Here is a 23005-nt window from a genome sequence, read left to right as displayed (position 1 = left end):
GCTCAGTCTCGATTTCAAAGAATAATCCTCGAAATCGCCACACAAATCAATTACTCTATACTATTTCTTCGAAGTGTGGTTTAATGGAAATAGGAAAACATGGCAAAACACAGATTTCGTAGAATCTACTGATTTTTGAGCAAATCTACAGACTTTTTGGGGATGATTCTGCTGACTTTTTTTTTCTCCGTCTGGCAACACTGATCGGAAGATCCGAAGACAGAGCCTGATTGGCCGAAGCATCGCGGAAGTTAGCACGCTGAAGCGCTGCGTTTCTTCCGCGCAGTAACGCACGCACGGGCGCGGGATCTCCGGCGCAGCTTACCCCATTGTCCGCGCACAGGCACTCACAGACACGCGCCGCCAGTTTGCTTGCCGACGACGATCGTAGTTTCTTTCGCTGTACGTACCTAGCCGAATTAGTTCTTTTTCAGGCGGATCGTGGATATTGAGTGTATATAGTATGAGAAGGGTGACTTTTGACAAGTGTAGCTACGAGTAATAAAGGAAATAAGGAGTCGGGAGGGTGATATTTTTTCGCATGAAGCAAAAAGAGAGCCGAAAGGGAAAGAGCTGTCGAAAAATTGGACCAGGAGCGGTAATTAAACCCAGAAGCTCTTTCTGTGTGGTGCGTGCAACGCGTTAAAGGCTAAGGCGCTGTCTGGACCGGCAGAGGTTAAGAACTCCTGGCCCATTTTTTTCGCAAACTGTTAAAAAAGTCACCTTCTCCACTCTTCATTTTATATCGCGGAAACTCGCAAGCCCTGGCGTCACTCTACAGTCAAGACCTGAAGAGCGGTCCCCGCTTGCAACGTCGTCAAATAAATCTACGCTGGTGGAAGCAATCGTCTTTGAATGCATATACAGGGTGTCCCAGCTATCTCGAAGTAAGCTGAAAAAGAAAAGAAAAAAAAAAAAGCGTAATGGCTCTAGGCTAATGAAACTAACTGTTTGCTTTTAGCAGTCGTCTTGACACGGAGACAAAAAGGCAGTGTGTGTGTGTGTGTCGGGGGGGGGGGGGGGACTGAGGCAATATCCGAATTGAGGCCTCAGCCGGATTGGGATGACACCAACCCATCACAGTAACTGTGGAGATTTGCAACAAACCTCTTCAGCTGGAGATCGACACAGGCTCACCCGTGACTGTGATCAACCTGGAGACGATTCAAGAAATTCTTCCAGATATCCAGTTGAAACCTTTGGGAATAACGCTGAAGCCGTACACCGGGAAGCCCATCGTTCCAGACGGAATGGTTCAAGCGGAGATGCGGCACAACGGGCAAGTCAGGCGTCATGAAATCCACGTGGTGAAGAATAGGGGACCTCCCATACTGAGAAGGGCATGGCTTCAGGATTTTCACGTAAACTGGGAGGAAGTACACAACGTGCGTGTAGACACCTTAACTCTCGGAAATGTGCAACAGAAACACGGTTCCATCTTTGAAGGTCTGGAAGAACTGAAGTACTACACCGTGAAACTGCGTGAATAAAGATTGGCCATGGCGAAAAGTTCACCAAGCTGGATTGCAAACAAACCTACTTCCAGATCATGTTAGCGGAAAAGTCAAGAAATCTCACTGTGATCAACACACACAAAGGGCTCTATCAGGTGAACAGAGTGCCATTTGGAATAACCCCAGCATCAGCTGTCTTCCAACGCGTCATCGAAGAACTCGTTGGGAGCTTGCCGTATACCGGTGCATTTCAAGACGACCACGTGGTAACTGACAAGAACGGTCAGCATCACCTGCGGAACCTGCACATCGTGTACTTCAAAAAGGCAGGAAAGGAGAACAGCGCGAAAATAAACGAGGGACAAGTAGAAGAAGTAACGACAGACACGGCGCCGTGTCTATCGTTACCTCTTCTACTCGTCCCTCGTTTATTTTCGCGCGGTTGCACTTTCATGGTGTCAAACCAACTCGCCCAACTTTATGCGCTGTTGTACTGCAAAAACTCAGGAAAGTGGCCTTCGCTTGTTAAAGGAAAAATGCTGCTTCATGCAGGACTCCGTCGAGTACCAAGGTCATTTCGTAGACAAGCAAGAGATCTACCCAAATCCCAAGAAGGTGGATGCGATCCTACAAGCGAAGACGCCGAAAGACCAAAAAGAAATCGGAACATTTCTTGGACTGCTGAACTACTACGGAAATTTCATCAGCAACACAGCCAACATCCTAAATTCGCTAAATGAACTCCTGCGAAAAGATAAAAGGTGGGAATGGTTGAGTTCATGCCAGAAAGCCTTCAAAGAAGCGAAGAAGCAACTCACCAAGAGTCTGCTGGTGCACTATGACCCTGTACTTCCTCTGGAAGTGCGCTGTGACGTATCGAGCAATGGCATTGGTACAGTACTTCAACACGTACTACCCAACAAGCATCAGAGGCCGATCGCCTTCATGTCAAGAACACTCTCCAAAGGTGAGCGAAACTACTCTCCGATCCACAAAGATGCGCTGAGCCTAGTTAAAGGCGTAAAGAAATTTCAACATGTTTGGACGCCACTTTACGCTATGAACGGACCACATACCCCTGGCATCGATTTTCAATCCCAGCAAGGGTATCCCAGGCACGGTTACACAAGAATGCAGCGATGGGCGATCATGATGTCAGGGTATGACTTCGACATGAAGTATGTGTCAACCAATAAGAGCGTTGTCGCAGACTTTCTGTCAAGACTCCCAATGACTGACAAGGGTGCTACAAAATCAGAAACTACAAGAATGGACGAAATCACATGCATGTCTCAATCAAGAAACGTTTCAAGCACTCCCACTGACACATAAGCAGATTAGCAATTTTTGAATCTTCTCCGCTTTTACATAAATTCAACTTAACTTTTATTGTTTTTGAAAGCAACACGTTTCTGCAAAAATCCGGAATCTGCATTGGGTCTAGCGTTGCTCCGATAGTAAGTGATATCTATATCTAGCAGATTGTGATTGTGGTAGTACAGAACAAAATTAGATAATCGTTTTTTTTTTTTTAAGCTTTCAGGTATGCTGACCATTTCCTGGCTGTATCTAACCCTAAGCAGGGCTCAGAAGGTGGTGACCTAGTCTCAGAATTATTAGGTACCTTTCGGGAGTGCTCTGGAGGTCTAAGGTTTACGTATGATGCTCTAACTAAAAAAGCTTTGCAATTTTTGGACCTAGCATTTGTCTTGAACAGAGTCACCTGTGCTGGGCTTATGAGCCTAGAACAAGAGAGTCCCTCCTTAGCTACGAATCTACGCACTCTAAGGTTGTAAAAAGTGGTAAGTATTGCAAAATCATGTTTGAGAGCTTCTTTATTGAAATCCTGTGTTCACAGAAGTTTTAATACCGTTTTGGTTCAAGTTGATAGGTTAACTTCAGCGGGCTTCCCAAAACATGTCATAGTGGGGGTAGCAGAGTCCCTTTTAAAATTGTTCAGGAATCCCCTTGGAATACTTGACAACGTTAGACAAAAACCTGCTTCTCGACCGGTGGTAATACCCGTGGAGAAATAGTGCAACCAACCTCTGCTGCGCTGTCCTCGCACAACGCAGCAGACGCTCGTTGTACTATTTCTCCACGAGGCGCGGTGCAGTCCGTGCCGCGAAGCGCTCCGATTGCAAAACGAAACCTAAAAACCCGTGGAAATTGAGCGGTTTTTCAGAAAGCCGTAAAATACCGCCGCGTGCCTTCTATCGCTCTTCAATTTATTGATTTAGTGTTTTTCAATGATGCTCAACAATTTTGTAATTGAAACCATGCCTTTAAACACAATATTAAAAAAAGTTAATTACGCAAACATAGTTAACAACTTAATTATCCCAAACATCAATAATTTTTTTCTAAATGGGCCCCTGGCCCAGGACCAAAACGACGCATTCTTTTTTTCTTTGTTGCAAAGCGTAGTTTTAGCAATGTCAAATTTGTCCACTTTTCGTGAAACACCCTTGTTTTAAGAAAGCCGTAAAAGTTACACTTATGCGGTTTGTGCAGGGGAGTTATACGGCCAGGGGGACATAGTATAGGGGGCTAATCGTAACGATTAGTCGGCTAATTAATTAAAATTTGTTAATTAGTGAAAATAATCTTGTGGTTCCAATTAGAAATTTGCTGAGTGTTGACCAGAACCCCTAAATCTGAAATTCTTAGAAAGACTTCGAACGCGTGAGAAGCGCAGTAGTGCGCTAAAGTTACCACTCGTGCATATTATATATATATATATATATATATATATATATATATATATATATATATATATATATACATATATATATATACCGGGTGTTTTTTTTATTATTTCAGATTTGTTTAAAAAAAGCCGTGAAAGCTACACTTATGCGGTTTATGCAGGTGGGTTATACGGCCAGGCGGACATAATGTGGGTGGCTGATCTTATCGATAAGTCAGCTCATTCATTAAAAGTCGTTAATTAACTTCTTAATTAGTGAAAATAGACATATGGTTCCAATTAGAAACTTGTAGAGCATCATCGAAAACCACTAAATCAACTATTCTTAGAAGGATATAACGCCGGGGCAGCATTTTACGGCGTTCTGTAAAAACGCTCTATTTGGACGCATTTCTAGATTTCGGTTTCTTATCAGAGCGCATCTACGCGCCCGCGGACCTGCTCCCCAGTGGCTGAGACGTGCAACACACGTGCGAGCTACTTCCCTCCGTTCTAGGAGGGAGGCGAGGGGCTGGCTTCGCGCCGCGACCACCGGGGAGCGGAAAATAATCAAATCATACTCGAAAGAAAGAGCTTAACTGAAACTTTACAGTGATGTAAAGATCATAAAAATATGTTGATTAGGTCATACAGCATAGCTTGCTGAACTTCGTCAAATATCGTCGCAGCAAGGCGGTTTGACAATTAAAAAAAAACAAAAAAACATTAAGGATCTCATGACCTAGGCGCTTAATTAGCATAAAAAAAGCATATCTCGAGAGTGCTCCCAAAAAGTTATATTGATGTAGCGTAAAAAGTAAGGAAAAAGGATGGGGTGAAATATGGCACTCTCGATAAGCTGGAAAAACGTCAGTTTCCATGAACTCGCCGTTTGCGTCTTTTATTATAGGAATTGCCCGAGAACATATATTTCCTTGACAAAAATTAAAAATTCGACCCAAAAATTCGTGCCCGAGTTGAAATGAAATCACCCATATATCTTTTTGAAATTGTTTAGCACGGTATATCGCAAATTTGAAATACCTCAAGAGAGGAGGAGGAAGAAAGGAGGAGGGGGCATACACTCCCCACGCTAAATGGCAGGGGAGCAGGAGAGGAGGGTACGGAGAGGAGGGTATGCCACTCCTCCTCCTCCTCCGTACCCTTCCCTCCTCCTAAAGAGCTTTGATCTAATTCTGCATTGCAGGGAATTGTAAACGTCTTTCATTTTTTTTTTTCTTTTTTCGACTGGTACACTATTGCGCCGTACTTGAACAAATTCATTTAAATTATACTGCTGAAAACTGTTTGCCTACCTTCTGTAGTTACCTGATTTATTCTTAGTTTTTAAAATTATTTCCGGGTTTTGCAGCATGTATTTTTTTTTTAACCGCCGTATTAGTTGTTTTTTTTTTTAAGTTGTGTTGTTTGTTATTCTGAAAATAGCTTGGGGAACAACGTTACGTTATAACATTACAATACTTCCCGGTTAATATAGAACAAAATAAAACTCGGGGCAAAATAATGCATCACGTCGTCAATGGCAGTGACTACCTATGCACTCCACGTGTTTTGCGATTCGAATGTAGTAAAAAACTGGATCGAAATAATACTGTACGCAGAAAGGAACAAAAGTAACCCGTTACTTTGTTTAATCGTGGTTTCATGGAGCCACGTTTCATTTTCCAAAGATCACGCCAGATTCACAAAACGATCTTACGCTAAAAATGTGCTTAAGACAAAACGTAAGAACAAATTCGCATTCACGAAACGAAATTATCGTAAGATTTGCGCAGGTTACGACGGAATCCTACGACAGCTCCGGAGCTGTCTTACGCACTTTTTACGATCAAATCAGCATGGCTGACAGCGTCGCTCAGTTACTTGGTCGCGACGACCAACGGACGTTTACTTTTTTACGCGCTCTTCTCGCGCGTCCCGACTTCAAGCAGCAAGAAAAAATTAAAAAGTACTTGAAACAGACCACGACGAACAAGAACCCTGGATCCGCAAACACCTGGGAAAGCTACAACAGCCACGACTTCACCGACCTCGACCAAGCGAGCTCGGCAAATTTAGGCCTAGCAGGCACTCCAACTCGGCGCACCGTTGTTCCGACGGTCCTTGGTAGGGAAGGTCGCGACTTTTTCGAACCAAAGTTTCGACTATCGAATCAAGCGGTTCGAAAGATTTCGAATTTTCTATATTGTTAAATTTGACGGAAGTCGAATTTTCGAAATTGTTAAACTAAAAAGTTCGACGCTTTTCAAACCGTCGAACTTATGACGCAAAAAAAAAAAAAAAATTGGTTCTTTTCAAACTTTCGAATTTATTACGCTGCAAAATTCGATGCTTGTCGAACTTTCAAACTTGATAGACCAAAAAATTCGACGACTTTCGAACTTCTTGCACTAAAATATGCGAAGCTTTTCGAACTTTCGAATTTCTTATGCTAAGGAATTCGATAACTTTCGAACTTATTTATCAAGAGAAATCGAGGTTTCGAATTTTCGAATCCTGACATGTCAAAAGTTCGACGAACTTCGACCTTTTAGGGTAAAAGTTCGACGTTCGTCGAAAGACCGGCAGACCGGCAGACGGTTTCAGTGAGGTACATTTGTAATTTTTTTTTCTCGAATTTTTACATGCGGTGCTGCGTTCCTTACAAAAGACAATGACGTTTATTTCAATGTTCTGGCACGCTTAGTTTTCAAGAAATAAATTCCCGAAGGGGCAAGGAAGGACGACAGTTTCTTGACGATTGTCGTTTGTGCCATACTTGAAGCGTGCTATAGCCGAAGCTATTTATGGTAGAGACGTTAAACTTTTTAAGAATAATCTATGTATAGCCTAGGTAAGTGTAGTCTTAAAGGGATACTTCAACGAAATTTGAAATATTCCCGTCGTGTTCAAAAATAGGCTGAATATGATCCACAATACCCGTAAATGACAATCGCACGTTTGTATTTTGATCCTGGTGGCTGTATTTTTCGTTATAAACGGCCCACTCTGGCAAGCGCTCGGAGAAGGCCCAGCTTAGAGCACGTGACATCCAACGCAATCGTGACGTAGGTCGTCTCAAGACGAGCAAAGCTACGGCGAGGCTGACGTCGAGAGGATGGCCTAGTCGTTCCAGCCACCGAAGCGGCTGCTTTTGTACGAATTTTAAGTGACGGGTTAATCTTCTATAATCTTCTAGGGGGACAATAGCGACTTCTGCGACACACAAAAGGGATTCTCGGGAAGAGGGGAGTTCCTCCTTCCCCCTTCTCTCGTCGTGGCCGAAGATGAGACAACCTCCGTCACTAGCTGTCAAGGTTCCTAGACGAGCATTACAAGCGAGGCGTTAGCGACATCCACCAGGTGCTCTTTGCTAAACGTTTAATTCGTTTTAAAATTCCTTTTCGAGACTTTTTTAACAAGATATTGGTATGTTCCATGCGATACTGCTCTTTCGAACAGATAAAGACAAAAAAAAAAAATGAGCACCGAAATTTCGTTGTAGTATCCCTTTAAAGGAGCTGTGCAATAATTTCAGGGCTTTGCTAAAATAATTGTGGAAGTTGATGCCTGCCACTTCTGCAGTGAACTACAGAAAACAGATTTTGCCTGGATACCCTAGTTTTTATTTAAAAAAAATGAAAAAAAGATCAAGGTTTTTGCCGCCTCTCAACTCGTGCATCGTCTTCCGGGTCACGTGCGCAGTGACGTCACTTGAGTAGGCGCGGGGTTCCGGAAAAGTTCTCTCTTTAGAGCCATCAGCGAGCAGCGAGAACTCATCCGCTCGCGACCGCGCGACCACGTGCTGGCGGGCGCCCCGCGAAATATACGGTGAAATGAGGAAAGTCTCATCCGGGTCCGGCCATACCCGTCCTTGCCCGTCCTAGAGCCTTTTCATCCTCCCTCGCATGGGCGCTGCCATCTTGGAATCACGTGACGCGGCAGCCATTAGGTTGCTTCAACTTGCTGCTCCGCTCTCCCCTCCGCGCCTTGGCGGATGCGTTGTATTCGTGTTTTTCGTCGCGTTTCACCGCGCTTTCTTGCCTTACTTCGGAAACTACTCGACGACTAAGACATCACGAGGGTTCAAAGGTTCTTATGAAAACTGAGGTTTGTTTACTCATAGTGGCGGATCATTCTGAGGAAGAAGAACGTATATTTATATTGCGCATTTAGGATCGGAAGGCGTCAAGAATAGTCAGCGCAAGGAGACCATCTGTATTTCCTGAAAGTATATCGTTCTTCGTATTCATATGTCAAAAACAGTTTCTTTGATTATGTGAGGAAACTCGCGGATGAGATAGACAACGAAAGTTTAACTTGCACTTTCTCTGAGGTTGGAAGTAATGCTACGTCAGCATCAGGCAATTTGTTTGTTCATATCATCACACCTACATGTGTATGAGGTTCTCAATCTTTTTTTGCGACGTCAACGTTCGGTTGGTCGGTTTACTTATGAAGTTTAAGGAATTGTATACCGTGCTCGCTCCCGTTTTGACAGTCATTTAAGTGATTTATTGATTATATTTAGATAACCAGTGCCATTCACTTAATTTATTTTGACAGAAAGGTTGGGACTTCTCGCGTAAGAAAATGCCAGAAGCACTTAACAGTCGCAAGTTTTAGAAGACCATGCACAAAGAAATAACGTCTTTTCTACTTGCAAATTCAAAACGCCGTTTAAATTCAGCGCATGAGGGGAAATTTTTTTTTTTTTTTTTTGCATACGTTGTTTTAAGTTTTGTTAGTTTCTAAAATCTGCAATATTTGATGCCGAAAAAAAAAAGGAGCCGTCTGCATAACAATCATATGAGTCCAAGATTGTCGATGGTGAATAGAGGCTTACTTTTGGTGGCTGGGGGCGCCGAAATTTACAAAGCGAATCTGTTCAAACAAATAAATATTTGTTCACACAGGTCCGTGAAGTGGTGCCTATAGTGCTAGAACTCGGCCAAACTTTCCGAGGTATCTCTCCTCCTGCGCCCTTTAATTTTATTTGGCCTATTTTACGGAAGACAAATGTCAGATTGAATTTGACAGGATTGTCACATATCACGTGACGATCTTGTGTAAGCACATGTTGATATAAAATTAATTTACTTCCTAGGTCCAGTATCGCAAAATTTTGCTTATAGACCCCTTTCGGAGTAGAGCGCCACCTGTTGCACGCAACTGCAACTAGTTCCGCCGCCATCACGCAGGGGTCCCGCCAGAACCGCCTGCACCTTACCGCCTGCAACGGTGCTGCTTACACTTTGAGTCCCAGTCTGCGCGCGCCGCATCAATATGCCATCGCATTGCTGTGTACCTTTGTGTACGCAGGATGGGTACGTTGACGGAAAAGGAGAAAAGGTACGTGTCAGACAAGTTCTAAAGTGTTCAAAAGGAAAAACCGAGTCCTCGTGTTGTTTACAAAACTTTCGCGGGTCAGACAAGAAAACGCTCTTATCATCCGTAAGCGGAAGCATCGCAAACGATTATATGTTGTAGTAGTGTGGCCGTCTGTCGCGCCCCGTCTTTAATTAGAGAGGTACGGCCGCGGTTCAGCGCGCGGCTCGCATGCGCGAACTGCTCCCTCCTTCAGTGCTTCTTCACTGCAACCGAGGCCATTTTAGGTACTTGTTCGGCGTGTAGATGCATGATTACTTCTTCCGCAAGTTCGTTCGTTTTACTCACGCCGGTAGAGTTTTCCAGAAAACAGACGTCGGTCGGGTACAGACTAAATGCAGTGTACACCGAATCTGAAGATCACTCGAACCCGCCTTGCGATCGTGGGAACTTTTGGAGTGGTGGCCTGAACAGAGTGCCAAGGCCGTACCGCTAGACGTTTAGGGGCGTTACGCTACTACTCAGTTTGGAAATTTGTGAGAATGCAGCCAAAGAGATGGTGTTTAGAGCATGTTCAACAATTGTTATTCTGTTCAACGGTTGTTATTCCTGAACACATTGTATGTTGTTCTTGGATCTTCTTCTTGCTCCGGTAGCAGGAACCCTTGATGAAGAAACTTCCTGCACTGAATGGTATCAACAAAATAATTATACACCGGTTTTACACTACAAACAGCTGTGCATATTTTCTGTGCAAATAAAGATCAATTCCAGCACACTTCTTTTTTTTTTTTTTTTTTGCAAGGTCGCATTTCGAGTGGGTTCAAACAAACGTGGTACGTTTACAAACGCCGTGAAATAAACCCAATACATCAGTGGTTCTGGAAAGTCTACTCTGTAGCTTTGTGAGGAATGCCGCAAACCGCTTCAAAACTTTACCGAGGAAGGAATTTAAAATGCCTGCCTGCCACCCACCCCTACAACCTTTTTTGCTGTTCTGTACGATTTGCGATTGCGATTTCTTGAACACTCAAGGTTGTGACTCGTGAGGCACCTTTTGCAGTCACTGGTACGTGGTCGTAAGTTGAGTGGAAGAGTACGAAAAACGAAACGAGCGAGTTCTCGGCTGTCACCGAACGACACTGAGCTCACGACGGGGGCAGCGCGCCGGGTCGTTTGGAGTGGCCACGCTAAAAGCGCGATCACTATGATTAACTGTATTACAATTATATAATGTTACTAAAAAAAAATCACTACAAAACAAGAAAGAACTTGCCTGTTCCGTGAGTAGTTAGCCCTTATCGATGCGGGAACCACGTATGCTTCGACGAAGAAGTTGTAGCTTCTTTCCATGCACCGGTCTGTGCCGGGAGGCACTCACTTGATCGAATGACGTTTTAGCGAACGCCCACGTTTGATCGAACGACACTTTAGCGAATAGTCGGACGCCGCGAAGCGGCGTTTTCGGGTGGGCCAAGTGAGTTCATATTTTTGTAATGAACTGCCGCAGACTGTCGCCGCCAAACGGCGTAAAGCGCAGCGCGACGGATGGGTTAACGCGCGCCCCCGTTATTCGCTAAAACGTCCATTCGCTCAAATGTCATTCGCTCTTGTGATATGGACCCGTCTGTGCCTGACCGGCTCCTGTGAAACTGCCCCACCTCTCTGTCTCTCTGGCAGTATCGATAGATCATTAGACCGACAGGTGATCGGGAAAACACCCGCACAAGCCATAACTGAAAACGCTACGGCGGCTACGCTTCACGCCGACCGGTTGAACAAGTCGAACCCTGCGTAATGGCGGCGATCACCCAATGTTGCTAGATGTATTGCTATTTCGGCTAAATTTTTTTTAGTGTTGCCAAAATTCCGAAAGGGGTCTATAAGTACTTTAGCAGGGTTGATAGTTTAAGGAATTTCCTACTCGGCCTGTCATATCATGCTCGAGTGCTGAACTGGAAAAAAAAAAAAAAAAAAGACAAAGAGACTGAGACAATACTACTGCTTTATATCAATTATCAGCGTCATTACACGATACGTTTTTAGTTTGCGAAGTTCACTAAAGGTTGAGTGCCAAAAACCAAACAGTGAGTAGTAAAGTCGCAAGTTCATCTATTCTGTCTGATTCAGCTCATTGCTAATCAAGTTGTCGATTTGCTTCTTCACATTCACGTGTTAGTCTCTTCATTAGTTTGCTTTCTGGAGACTGGTGTCATTGGGTACGGCCGTAGACGAAGGTAATCTTTCCTGTACATCAGTCAGGCGTTTCGCAACCAACCATAGTCAGATACATCAAAGGAGTTTGTAAAAAAAAAAAAAAAAAAAATACACGCAATTTACGCTTTAAAACACCTGGTAGTCCTCAAAGTGGCTCAATACCACTGTTTCATTGGTTGCGTGCTACAAGGAACATAATTGTATCACAAAAGTAAGCAAAAACAACGTAAAACAGCAATATAGCCGCGTTCAGCGCCCTCTATCCGCCGGTGAGGCAACTACTGAAATGAAAAGGTCTATAGCTCCTACGGAGCAGAGTAGCGCAATCCTTTGATCCGCGTGTTTCGCCGACAACATGGCCGACAGCGCAGCTCGGCGCGAGTCACGTGGTACTCAGGGTTCCAGGAGGCAGCCCGCCCTATGGGAGAATACATGGAGATCGACTCAACGCGGCTGATTAAAAAATAAACGCCAAGTTCACACTATTCAAAACTAGTCTGTCGTGAAGTTGGTAAAGCACTAAACAGTTCATCAAAGTTTTAATAATATTGGATGCGTGTGAAAATTTTGCGAAGGCAATTTTCAAAGCAATGGCGTTTGAAGCAGACGATTGTTTTACGCAGCGGAGATGGACTCTATGGATTGGCCGGAGCGGGTCACGTGAACGGTGTGACGTCGCCGCGTCGTCTGCTGCATAATGCTGCTCAGGCAATTTAAAAAAAAAAAAAAATTAAGTGATTTCATGGCGCACAACTTAGCGCAAATTATTGTAAACTATTCCCTTATTATTTCCAAAACTATTGTCGTTCCATATATCCCCAAAATAATCAGAAAGCAGCGATTTTCTCCCGTTCCCCATGCATTTGTGGCCTGAGCTGGAACCCCCGGGCGTTCGCCGCTAGTCACCGAGAGACGGCGTTTTAGATTGCGGTACTCTGCTCCGAAGGAGCTATATAGTGCTCTAGCCCGACCGGCGCTGTCCCCCTCCCCCTCCGGCTTCGGGCGGCTATTCGCGGTTTTGTGGACCTAGGATAGATGGCGCCAATAAAACTCCGTATAATAAAAGTTTTGTCGATGATACCAGGGTTTTAACGCATTTATATATATGTTGGAACGACAAGATTTATAAAAGAAGTTACCTTTTATCGAGCAGGTATTCGCACAACTTGCTATGTTTTTTACAACTACCCAAGTGACGTCACGCCGCTTGTTTCTCATGGCCGCCGCTCGTGGCTGCAGGTCGGGAAATATTCCAAGTTCTGCTTCGCTATTACGCGGCGGAATCGCAACATTTCGATGAAAGGAGGCATACTTGGGTAGTAATTCAATTACAGTAATCGAATTACTGTAATTTCATAACTTTTCTTGGTAATTTGTAATTGTAATTAATTACTTTCGGCCAAAAGGAATTGTAACTGTAATTTAATTACTTTCTAGGGTCAGTAATTGTAAAATTTCAGGCACAATTACAATTACTTCTGCAAAACTTTGCAGAACCTCTCTAAAAGCTTCAGCGCTCGCACAAGCAGCATAGCTTTCCGTGCAACACTCGCACAAAGAAACGCACTCACACACACGCACAAAATAAATAGCGTCGCATTGTTTGTTGCTTACACTGCAAGCTGAGAGGCAAACCTCTTTGGAGCCTACCTCAACGGCGCCGTGTTGCTCCATTTGCTGTGCGAGCAGAAAACAATAGTGTAAACATGCCAAAATATTGAAAGGAAAAAAAAAAAAAATTAGCTTCAGCTAGGAAATTTTAATTGTCTATGAAGTTCGTTTTTTTTTTTCTTGCCAGTTTTTTACGTCCCTTTTCCAGTACTGTCGCACATTTGTATCTTTGTATTATTTTCAAGTTTATTTCCTGCTGGCTTTTCTTCGTATACTTTTTGCATAAGCATTTTGGAGACTGACCTCGCACCTGTGAATAGTGTTATACTATGTTTCACAGCAGCATGGACTACTGTTAGCCTCGCACTCTGAAAGCGCGAGCTAGTTGCTTTGGATGAAGCTTCGACGGCTGCACGAGCGCTCGTGCAGCGAGTGCTCCAGACATGGGAGGCAAGGCTAGCCTCTCGCGCTTGCACAGCCTTCGCAGTTAGTCCATGCTAAGGTGAGACGAAGTATACCAATGATTCGGGAGCCCCGATTCGGTTCTTATATATTTGTGAGCCACTATAATTTCAACTCAACGTAAATAATTGACAATACCATGATGTTTGTATGTGAATGCGGTCGTATTAGCGGGTGTGGATTTTAGTTTTATGCCAAAGCTTGTAAAATATTCATATATGACCAATTGTCGCATTTTTATTTGCCGGGCTAACAAAACTTTGTCATCCCAATTTTTCCTTTAGCGATCTGGCGTCTTTCAGCATATCAACTAATTTATTATTATTTAGAAAAAATATATAAGAACGTAGCACTTCATGGCCTCAAACTGTCACGTTCCATCATGAATTTAACAAAATTCATAAAAGGAAAGTACAATATGTGGCATTTATGCAGCGATGCTTAAGCCTCCTCAAACATTGGGGCAAGGAATGAACAAATAGGTTACATTTTATTCAACCCATTTAAAGTTATATGGCTCAAGTCTGGTCTCTCTCAGAAATAAGTAATTGTAAAGTAAGTGCATTACTTTTTAAAAGTAATTTGTAATTGTAATTAATGACTTTTCCCGTACTAGTAATTTTAATTGTAGTTAAACTACTTTTGAAGCAAGGTAATTGCAATTGTAATTAAATTACATTTTGAAAGTAATTTACCCATGTATGAAAGGAGGTGTGTTTTCTGCCATTTGTGACACAGTGAACAATATCAAAAGCAGAGAATGCCAATTCTTTCAACGTTAAAATCGTTGCACAGCTCCTTTAAGATGTGATTATTGTTATTCAAGTTAAGTTTTGAAGAAATGTCCAAACATGTATCTACGGGTAATTATGCCCTAAACTTGGTATTTCTTTTCGTCTGGTTGATGTATCGCATTTAAATTAACACTACAGACAGTACATATCATCGCCATCTGCAGAATACAAAATAATGTATTTATTGTTTTTTTCACGTTCAGGAATAAATTAACTCACGGGAAAAGATATCTAATATTATTCAAGTTCAGCACGTCATTAAAAAATAACCATTAGTTTTTTTCGCTTCACGTTCTTGGGACGTGTTTCTTTTAGCCTCTACACATTTTGATAGGAGAAACTTGTTTCGAAGTTCTTAGCCTCTGAATATGCAAGAATAGAACATTTCCGGCGGGTTCTTGATAGTTTTTTTTTCTCCAGCTTTTTATCCCCGCATTTATTGTTATGTTTATTTTTATTTATTTTTTTATCAATGGCACAGTCATTTAGGTCGAAAAGACATAGCTGTGAACTTCCGAACCACTAAGCATGTGGACAAGTAGTGCCTTCTGACAACGAGTTTTCGAGAATAACCATCTCCGCGATCTTTTAGGCAGTGAAGAGCGACAGTAAATATACATATGCATAAATAATTTCAGATTAAAATAAGCTCGACCACGCCCTCTTTCCCCGTATTGTTTTCTTTAGCATTCCGAAATATCTGGAAAGAGAAAAGAGGGCTGCAGCCCTCTTTTCTCTTTCTAGATATTTCGAGGAAAAGAGGTCTGGGTTGGGTCTATATATAGGAACCGTAACTCTCCGTGTCGCTTTGCAGAGCGCCTGAGAGATGGCGGTCGTGTGATCAGTGGTGCCAGTAGATATTATATCTTCGAAGTACACTCGGAAGGCATCCCAGTTTGTTACAGAACAAGTCTTGTGGGTGACAGGTTTTTTCTCTGGGGAAGTAATTATAATAGGGAGATGGTCACTGCCCCAGCTGTCGGGTTCGGCGAGCCAGAGCGCACGTACTGCAGCGGTGGCGAAACTCAGGCCGAGCACACTGTTCTCTACGCCAGGTCTCACAAAGGTTGCAGTGCCGTCATTCAGACACCGGAGGCCAATAGCTGTAGTGGTATCTTCTAGAGACCGGCCACGAGCGGACGTTTGCTTGTCCCCCCAGGCCTCGTTGTGGGCGTTAAAGTCCCCATTGTTTGCCGAGTGTCACATTAGTATCGAGTTGCAAGCGTAAAAGATCGGTCCCGAAGCGCGGTCCAACAGCGCGAATCCAGCACTTCGATCAAACGCGCGCGCGTGCGCTCCGAGTGTGAACAGGTATTTACGTGGCTCTTCCTGACACTCTCGTAGTTCAAACATATCTTTTTTTAACGTCGGCTCGCTCCTGCATCTCCGAGGCCGCGGAAAATGCCGCGGCAATTTGTTTCTATCTACGTCGCTTTGCAAACGACTGACACGGGCCATCTTTTACCAACGATGACAGTTGTGTTGACTTCGGTAGCGATCGAGTTTGTAGCAGCCAACGGAGGCGGTTACGCATCCCGGCCTCGGCATTCCGGCGCGTTTAAATCGACATATCACTGCACGGACATGAACCCCAGACAAGCGGTGGCGGAAGGGAACATCCCAAAATACACAGTATTTTGGGATGTTTTCAAACGGACGCTGAAAAAGGACTTTGACGTGGAAGAGGCAAACCTTCGCTACTTGCATTTCGCCGAACACCTCGATACCATTCAAGACATTTCAGTAGTACTAGGTCTTTACAGTTTGTGGAAAACGTGCACAGTGGATAATGACACAAGTGTCGCAAAACCACCCTGGGTAAATTATATAAATATTGCCATTGAAGTAGGTCAAGGTATATTGGCCTGCTGTGATGAAAACAATGACTGGAAAGATGTAAAAAATCGCAGTCGTTCCGCTAATATTATATAATCCATGACAACACCAGTCAATTTTGAAAGTGTAATTGACACCTTCCTTTTTATGGTGAGCGTTGTGCTCTTGTAAATCCCTAATATACAATTTAACGCAAATGCAACACACTGCTTGCAGAGAGTAATGCAAATGTAACACACTGGATGTATATAATGTAACACAAACATAATGCATTGCTTGTATATAATCTAACGATGCACTACTTGTATATAATGTAACAAACCAAATGAGTTGTTTAAACATGCTGTAAATAGACGTCTCTCCCTTTCTCTCTAAAAAAAAGAAAAGAAGCAATGTGTCGCGACATGTTGGAAAGACACTCGCTTAATGAATCGGATTCAATGCCCGCCTGGCGCAATATTTTTTTTTTTTTTTTTTACAGTGATGGTTTTTTGTCCTTTCCTTCTCTCTCTCTCCCACCCCCTCTCTCCTAAAAGAAATCCATCAGTGTGGAGCTTCCCGGCCACGCTTCACGAAGGGCCAAACACCTAGCCAAAGGGGTAAGTTGGGCTAGATGATGTAGCATTGTAAAAGGGTAAAAAACAGAGTGAAAAACGAAACACACAGAGATGGTGTACACACAGAGCACTCTGTGTAGGTGTACACCTTTTCTGTCCGTGTCGTTTTTCGCGCTGTTTGACCCTTTTACCTAGCCAGAGGATGTTTCCCAATAAAAACTACCCAAGGATAGTGACACTCAGTTGGTCGAACAACGTTTTAGTGAATGCAGAGTTTTCATCAAAAGATACTTTAGCAAATGGACAGCCGAAGCAGCGTTTACGGGCAGGCCAGGTGGATTAACATTTTCGTAATAAGCCACCTTAGACTGTCACCGCGATGCGGCGTGAATGCAGCAGAGAGGGTGGGTTAACACACGCCCCAGTAATTTGCTAAAACATAGACTCGCTCAAATGACCGCTGTTCGCTAAAACGTCATTCGCTCATGTGATAAAGACCCGAGTAAGGATATGAGAACGTCCCCTGTCCACATTGTGAAAACCAAACCGAAGGAAATGATGACACCCACCACACACGTTTTGTGGTACCATTGTTCATTGGTCTCGACGTTTAAGTTCACCAGCTTCTCCTCCGTTACGTGTATGTCGGTGATGCGCATACTAATAACCGCGTCCCACTAGAGTAACAAACAGCAACAAACGACACAAACACACGACAACAAGCGACAGACGACAAACAGGCTGTTTGTCGGGGTCCGATGTCCCACCTGGCAGACACGACGCAGAACATGAGGACAAGGAAACCTGTTTCCTAGTGGGACTGGAGTTGCCAAGAAAACACTTCAAAATACACAGACAAAGAGTGTCTTGCGATGCGGTTTTCGTGTTTTGCTCTTCAGGCGTAAAACGCGTCGGCAAACACCATGAAAGTGGAGACGATTACTTTATTTCTTGATTAAGGCTTCTGCTTATGTTAATTTGGCTTTCCGCAAACAGTCGTGACAATCAACACCAAACTTTTTCTGAATTAGAATCCCCGAATTGTTAATTTCCTGAGTCGTTCGAGGGATTCTAGGTGTGCGCCAAGGAATTTAACGCCGATTTTGAGGATGTTTATAACTTCATATCCGAATAATCGAGGGGAGGCATTTTTTGGGGGGGACAATATGGCGCCCCGATTATCACAAAAGCGATGACAAGTCTCTCGCCTCTTGGAATACTTGCCGTGGAACGTCGCGTCCTACTTCGTGGTGAATGGTATTACTTTGGTCAGTCCATGAACATGGGTGTATCTATTATGATGCAGAGGCGTAGACCTCGCCGTCATGAGGCAAGCACCACCTCGCGCACCAAGTTTTCGTGAGCAAAACCAGCCACAGCAAATTCCCTTTCGCAACACGACCGCCAGCAAGCAAGCCGCGCCAGCGACCACTACAAGCAATTGAGGGATCGGAACTGCGGGAACGATCAGTGGCCGCCAAGGACTTCTCTGAAGGTAGAGCAGCAGAGCGAGCCACGGGAGTTAGGGCAGAAGGTTGGGAAGAGAGGCAACAGAAGGTACAAGCGGGCGTCTCCGAGAGATGTCCCTCGGTGGGACGGCTTGCTGCGCTTCAAGTCCAACGACAGACAAGAACTCGTCCGTCGTCGATCGTTTGTCGGCGTTTATCGTGGGTGTTCGTCGTTACAGTGGGACAGCATCAGCGACACGGAACTTCGTGGTGTCGCCGGACAAAAATCTGTGTTTGTCGCTCTAGTAGGGCGAGGCTATGACACACCAACGGAGTTGCCCAACAAACTGTATTCCCGGGAACGTTTTCATGCGGTTCAGTTTGGTTTCGTCTTCTCTGCGGTAGCGTAAAAGAAATAGCGCACCTGAGCTGCCTTTGAAGGCATTGAACCGTCGCTTGCGCTGCGCATCGCTGCTTGCTTCTGGGCCGCAGAATCCATTTGAAAAGGAGTTCTGATGTCAAAGAGGGCGTCTTTCAGCTTCATGGCCGACGGCTGTGCTACTTCAGGAAAATCGCAATCTCCAAACCAGCTTTCGACGAGTTTATCATGAGATACAAACCACCCGCTTTCGCACGAACATAAAATCGCCATTGCAACTAAGCTACGAATCCAAAGCCAGCCAGCCAAAGCCAAAACAAGGCTGGCCCAAGCAACAAAGCCGCATGGTGGCCGCATGACTCAAAGCACTCAAAGCAAACATAAAGCGCATAAAGCACATAAATGCACTCTACGCAAGACAAGCCAGGACAAGCCGTGTGCCGTGTGTGTCACGTGCTGCTGGGTTTACAGCTACAGGCGAAGCTGGCTCATTGTTTTGCTCCGTTTAGCTTATTTGCTCGTACTTTTTGCCCGTACGCCTAGCGCCAACCGCTAGGATCGCTACATCCACTAAAATGACACACGGGTTTCTGTGACGTCATTTGCCGCCACTTTGGAACCCCAAGTATGTGTTGTGTCGGGACATGCGCACCAGGCCCATTGGGCTCGTATCGTATCGCGCGGGAAAATAAAGGCTCGAAGAATACCTCCATTGCCGAACCGGCCAACCCACAGAAATCCCGTAAACAGCGCGAGCGTGAACCTTCGCTTCAGTCAACGTTGGTTTCAGTGAGCGATTGGCCTGATGACGGCAAAATAATTGCATAACAAGTGAAACACCGTTCCAGGGTGTCCAGGGCCGGCAGGGACAAGGCGCGAGAGGGAGCATTTTCCCCTCTCTACACCGGTTTCGCTCAAGCAAGCAACCGTTCTCAGGTGAGTGGGCAGTATGGAAGCACCCCGGCTCCCCTTTGCCTTTCAACAGCGGGCCCTGATTTAACGGCAGCAGAAGTCCTGAATACGGCGCCAAGGATGACAGCAGCAAAGACGCGCCCTAGAAAACGAGCCAGTGGCAACGTCCGGAAAAAGGAGTCCGGAAAAAGCCAGCCTCAAGGCACCCGAACGCGACAGACGTGGCCCTCGTTTTTTCCGGCGAGGCTCGGGAGTGTGGCCGCTGTTGTGGCGACGTGGAGCGTGCTGCTTAGCTCGTCGTGCCTGGCCCAGGACCCTCAAGCCCTCCAGGCCCCGTTCAACATGGCAGGCATCCAGGGAGAAGTGCGCCTGGTGCCTGACCCCGAGGGAGTACGCATCACTGTGCGGCTCGTGGCACCGCCGGGAGAGTACGCGTGGAGCGTTCGCGAGATGCCCGCGCTCTTCGACTCTGCCAGTCCGTGCAACGACCTGGGACGCGCGCGGCACGATCTGACGCGCCGCCACGGTGCCCTGCAACTAAACGGGACAGAGCTGAGCTTCAACGACGATCAGCTGAAGCTGCAGGGCCCTAGTAGCGTATGGGGGACGCGCGGTGCTCGTGCAACAGCAAGCCAGCAAGCTCCAGGCGTGCGCCCAATTTGCTGCTGGACGACGGTGTCCTGCACTGGGCCGAGGCCCTATTCGCGGGTCCTCGCATTGCGGGCCGCGTGCTGTTCCTCGAGTCAAGCGCCAGCACTCTGGTGACGGTGCTGCTCTTCCAGGGCGGCCGCCACGCATCGCGGTACCGTTGGCAGCTGCTCGAAGCGGACGTGCTGGATGCGGCGCCGGGCTGCCGCTTCTTGCAGATGGTCTACGACCCGGACCGCGCGGACGGGGCCAATTGCAGCCGCACCGCGCACGACCAGTGCAAGGCGGGCGACATGAACGCCAAGCACGGCCCCCTGAACGTCGGCTCACCCAAGTCATCGCGACGGGCCGTGCTGGACACCCATCTGCCCGTGGGACCCAGGAGACTGTTCTTGGCACTTCACGAGGACACCCGCGGTACCTTCGCGGCCTGTGCCCCGCTCCGCGCGCTGAGCCCGCGCACCGTGCACGCACGCCTGCCCGAAAGCGACGCCCAGTTGACCTTCAGCCAGCAGAGCCCGTTCCAACCGACCCTGGTGCGAGTCAAGGGCACCTTGGGGACCTCCTTGAGGGTGCACCCCGCTCCCGGAGTGCGGCGGTGGCGGCGGCTCAGATGTCGTCCCGCCAAAGTCCGACCCAGTGGAGCTGATCCTGCCGGTGTCCCTGGAGCCCCGCCTGCCCCTCTCTTCGGCCCTCGGCGGATCGTTGGCCGCTGGCTATCCCTCACCAGGGACAACTCCTCGGTGTGCATCCGTGTCGGCTTTCCGGGGCCCACTCTCGTGGCACGGGCAGTGTTCCACTACCCCGGTCTCGGGAGAGGTGTTGCTGCGCCAAGACGCCCAGGACCCGCAGTCAGAGACTGCAGTGTACCTCAAGCTAGACCCCTTTGGCTTCAACGACACCATCCAATACAAGCTGGTCCTGCACCAGCGTCGTCCGGGCCGAGACTTCTACAACTGGACCATGCGCTGCGTGAGTGCGGGCGACACGTACGACCCTCTCAAGGTGGGCTCCGGCCCGTGTCCACACCCCGCTGCTCTGCCCCATCGGCGACCTGACGTCCAAAGGCGCCAAGCTGTCAGGCCGCCACTCCTTCTACACGGACCTGCACCTGCCATTGTCGGGGCCCCACAGCGTGATGCAACGGTCGGCCGTCATACACGACGTCGGAGCTCCGGCCCACCGTGGCGACCGTCTGGCCTGCGCTGCGCTCCTGCCGCTCCACCCCCGTCACGGCTGCCGTGCGCCGCTGGCTGCCGGGTGCCCAGAACCTCACGGGCTACTTCGTCTGGCGGCAGGACAGCCCCCGAGGATACTGCCAGCGTCCAAGTCCGGCTGCGCGGGCTCGCCCGTCAAGCGAGTGCTTACCGTGTCCACGCGCTGCCCGTGCCCCTAGAGCAGCACTTCCCGTGCAAGGCGGTGCGAGAAGCCCACGGTGGCACTCTCGAGCTGAGCGCCCGCTACGGCGACCTCAGTGGCAAGACCGACGAGTCTTTTAAGGCGCTCGACCCCCAGCCTGCAGCTCTTCGGCAAGGACAGCGTCATTGGCCACTCCGTGGTCATCCAAATGGGAGACCGCCGCTCGGCATGTGGCAGCATTCTGCCAGAGATGGAGGCCAAGAAGGGCCGGGAGCTTGTGGCCATTGCCTCGTTCGACCACCCAAAATTGGCCCTCCAGGGCTACATCAGGCTTGTAAGCTGTGTGCACACCCTTCTTAATGATAGATGCCTGATGCCTGCTGCTCTTATTTGCAGCGTCAGCTCGAGTACAAGGACGGGGGAATGAGTGACACCTACATACTAGTTGACCTGCGCCACCCAGGGAAATATGACCGCAACCAGGTTAGACAACTTCCTTGCTCCCATCAAAATATATATATATATATGTGCACTTACACAAAACATATATGGGCCTGAGGAACAGGGGGGGGGGGGGGGCATGGGGGTATGCTTGCCCTCGCCCCCCCCCCCCCCCCCCCCCCCCCCCAGTTCAGTTCAAACAGCTCAGAAATTTAATGGAAACAATACAGAGTGGGTGCGAAATTGCTGTCTGCCCGCCCCGCCGCCCCCCCCCTCCCCCCCCCCCCCCCCCCCCCCCCTTCCCCGAATAGTTTAGACGCCTCTGCAGAGGAATAAGTAACAGTGGCATAGCTAGGGTAAGAGCTTATGGGGCTTCAGCCCCCCTGCCTCCTCAGCTTGACTCTATAATATACACATGAATCTTGAACCCCCTCCAAAAAAAATTCGTGGCTGCGCTACTGAACTGTAATAATAGAACAAAAGGTTCCTGGAGTTTCTCGTCCCAACCACAGTTCACTAACAATACATATTGCAAATCAAAGTTTGAAATAAAAAGAATGAAAGGCGCTTACAATTATCTGCAATGCCGAATTACAGCGCAGCTCTTGAGGGTAGGGTATGCCCCTCCTCTTCTGCTCCCCTCCCATTTAGCAGGAAATTTTCGCTAAATTTAGTGGGGAATTTTTTCCACTAAACGTAGCGGGGAAATTTTCCCTCTATATGTAACGTGGAAACTTAGCGACAATTTTCCTGCTAAATTTAGCAAGAGATTTTTTCACAACGCAACGCATGCTTGCATTATTCCCATAATGCACCCCACCCCGTTCAATTACCCGTTCAAGTCGGAAACGAGCGCCTAAGAACTGCGCT

The 23005-nt window shown here is 46.7% G+C and overlaps 2 protein-coding genes across 2 annotated transcripts in view; one reads left to right on the top strand and one right to left on the bottom strand.

Moving 5' to 3' along the window:
• Positions 1-19077, bottom strand: part of LOC115313934 (N(6)-adenine-specific methyltransferase METTL4) — a 39646-nt gene extending 20569 nt beyond the window's left edge. Inside the window, exon 1 of the mRNA XM_040206123.3 lies at positions 18821-19077. Coding sequence (XP_040062057.1) covers positions 18821-19048 — 228 coding nt within the window. The 5' untranslated portion in view covers positions 19049-19077. The remainder of the gene's footprint in view (positions 1-18820) is intronic.
• A 316-nt stretch (positions 19078-19393) lies between these two features.
• Positions 19394-23005, top strand: part of LOC115308998 — a gene marked incomplete in the record, with an annotated part of 12238 nt that continues 8626 nt past the window's right edge. The window contains 12 exon segments of the mRNA XM_042287130.1: positions 19394-19554; positions 19624-20290; positions 20292-20342; positions 20344-20913; positions 20915-21013; positions 21016-21138; positions 21140-21364; positions 21366-21560; positions 21562-21639; positions 21641-21844; positions 21846-22028; positions 22091-22177. Of these exon segments, the coding sequence (XP_042143064.1) occupies positions 19403-19554; positions 19624-20290; positions 20292-20342; positions 20344-20913; positions 20915-21013; positions 21016-21138; positions 21140-21364; positions 21366-21560; positions 21562-21639; positions 21641-21844; positions 21846-22028; positions 22091-22177 (2634 nt within the window).

The sequence above is a fragment of the Ixodes scapularis genome, unplaced genomic scaffold, assembly GCF_016920785.2.
Source record: "Ixodes scapularis isolate PalLabHiFi unplaced genomic scaffold, ASM1692078v2 PGA_scaffold9__187_contigs__length_104089568, whole genome shotgun sequence".
NCBI classification, from domain to species: Eukaryota; Metazoa; Arthropoda; class Arachnida; order Ixodida; family Ixodidae; genus Ixodes; species Ixodes scapularis.
This window is presented reverse-complemented; position numbering and strand designations above follow the sequence as displayed.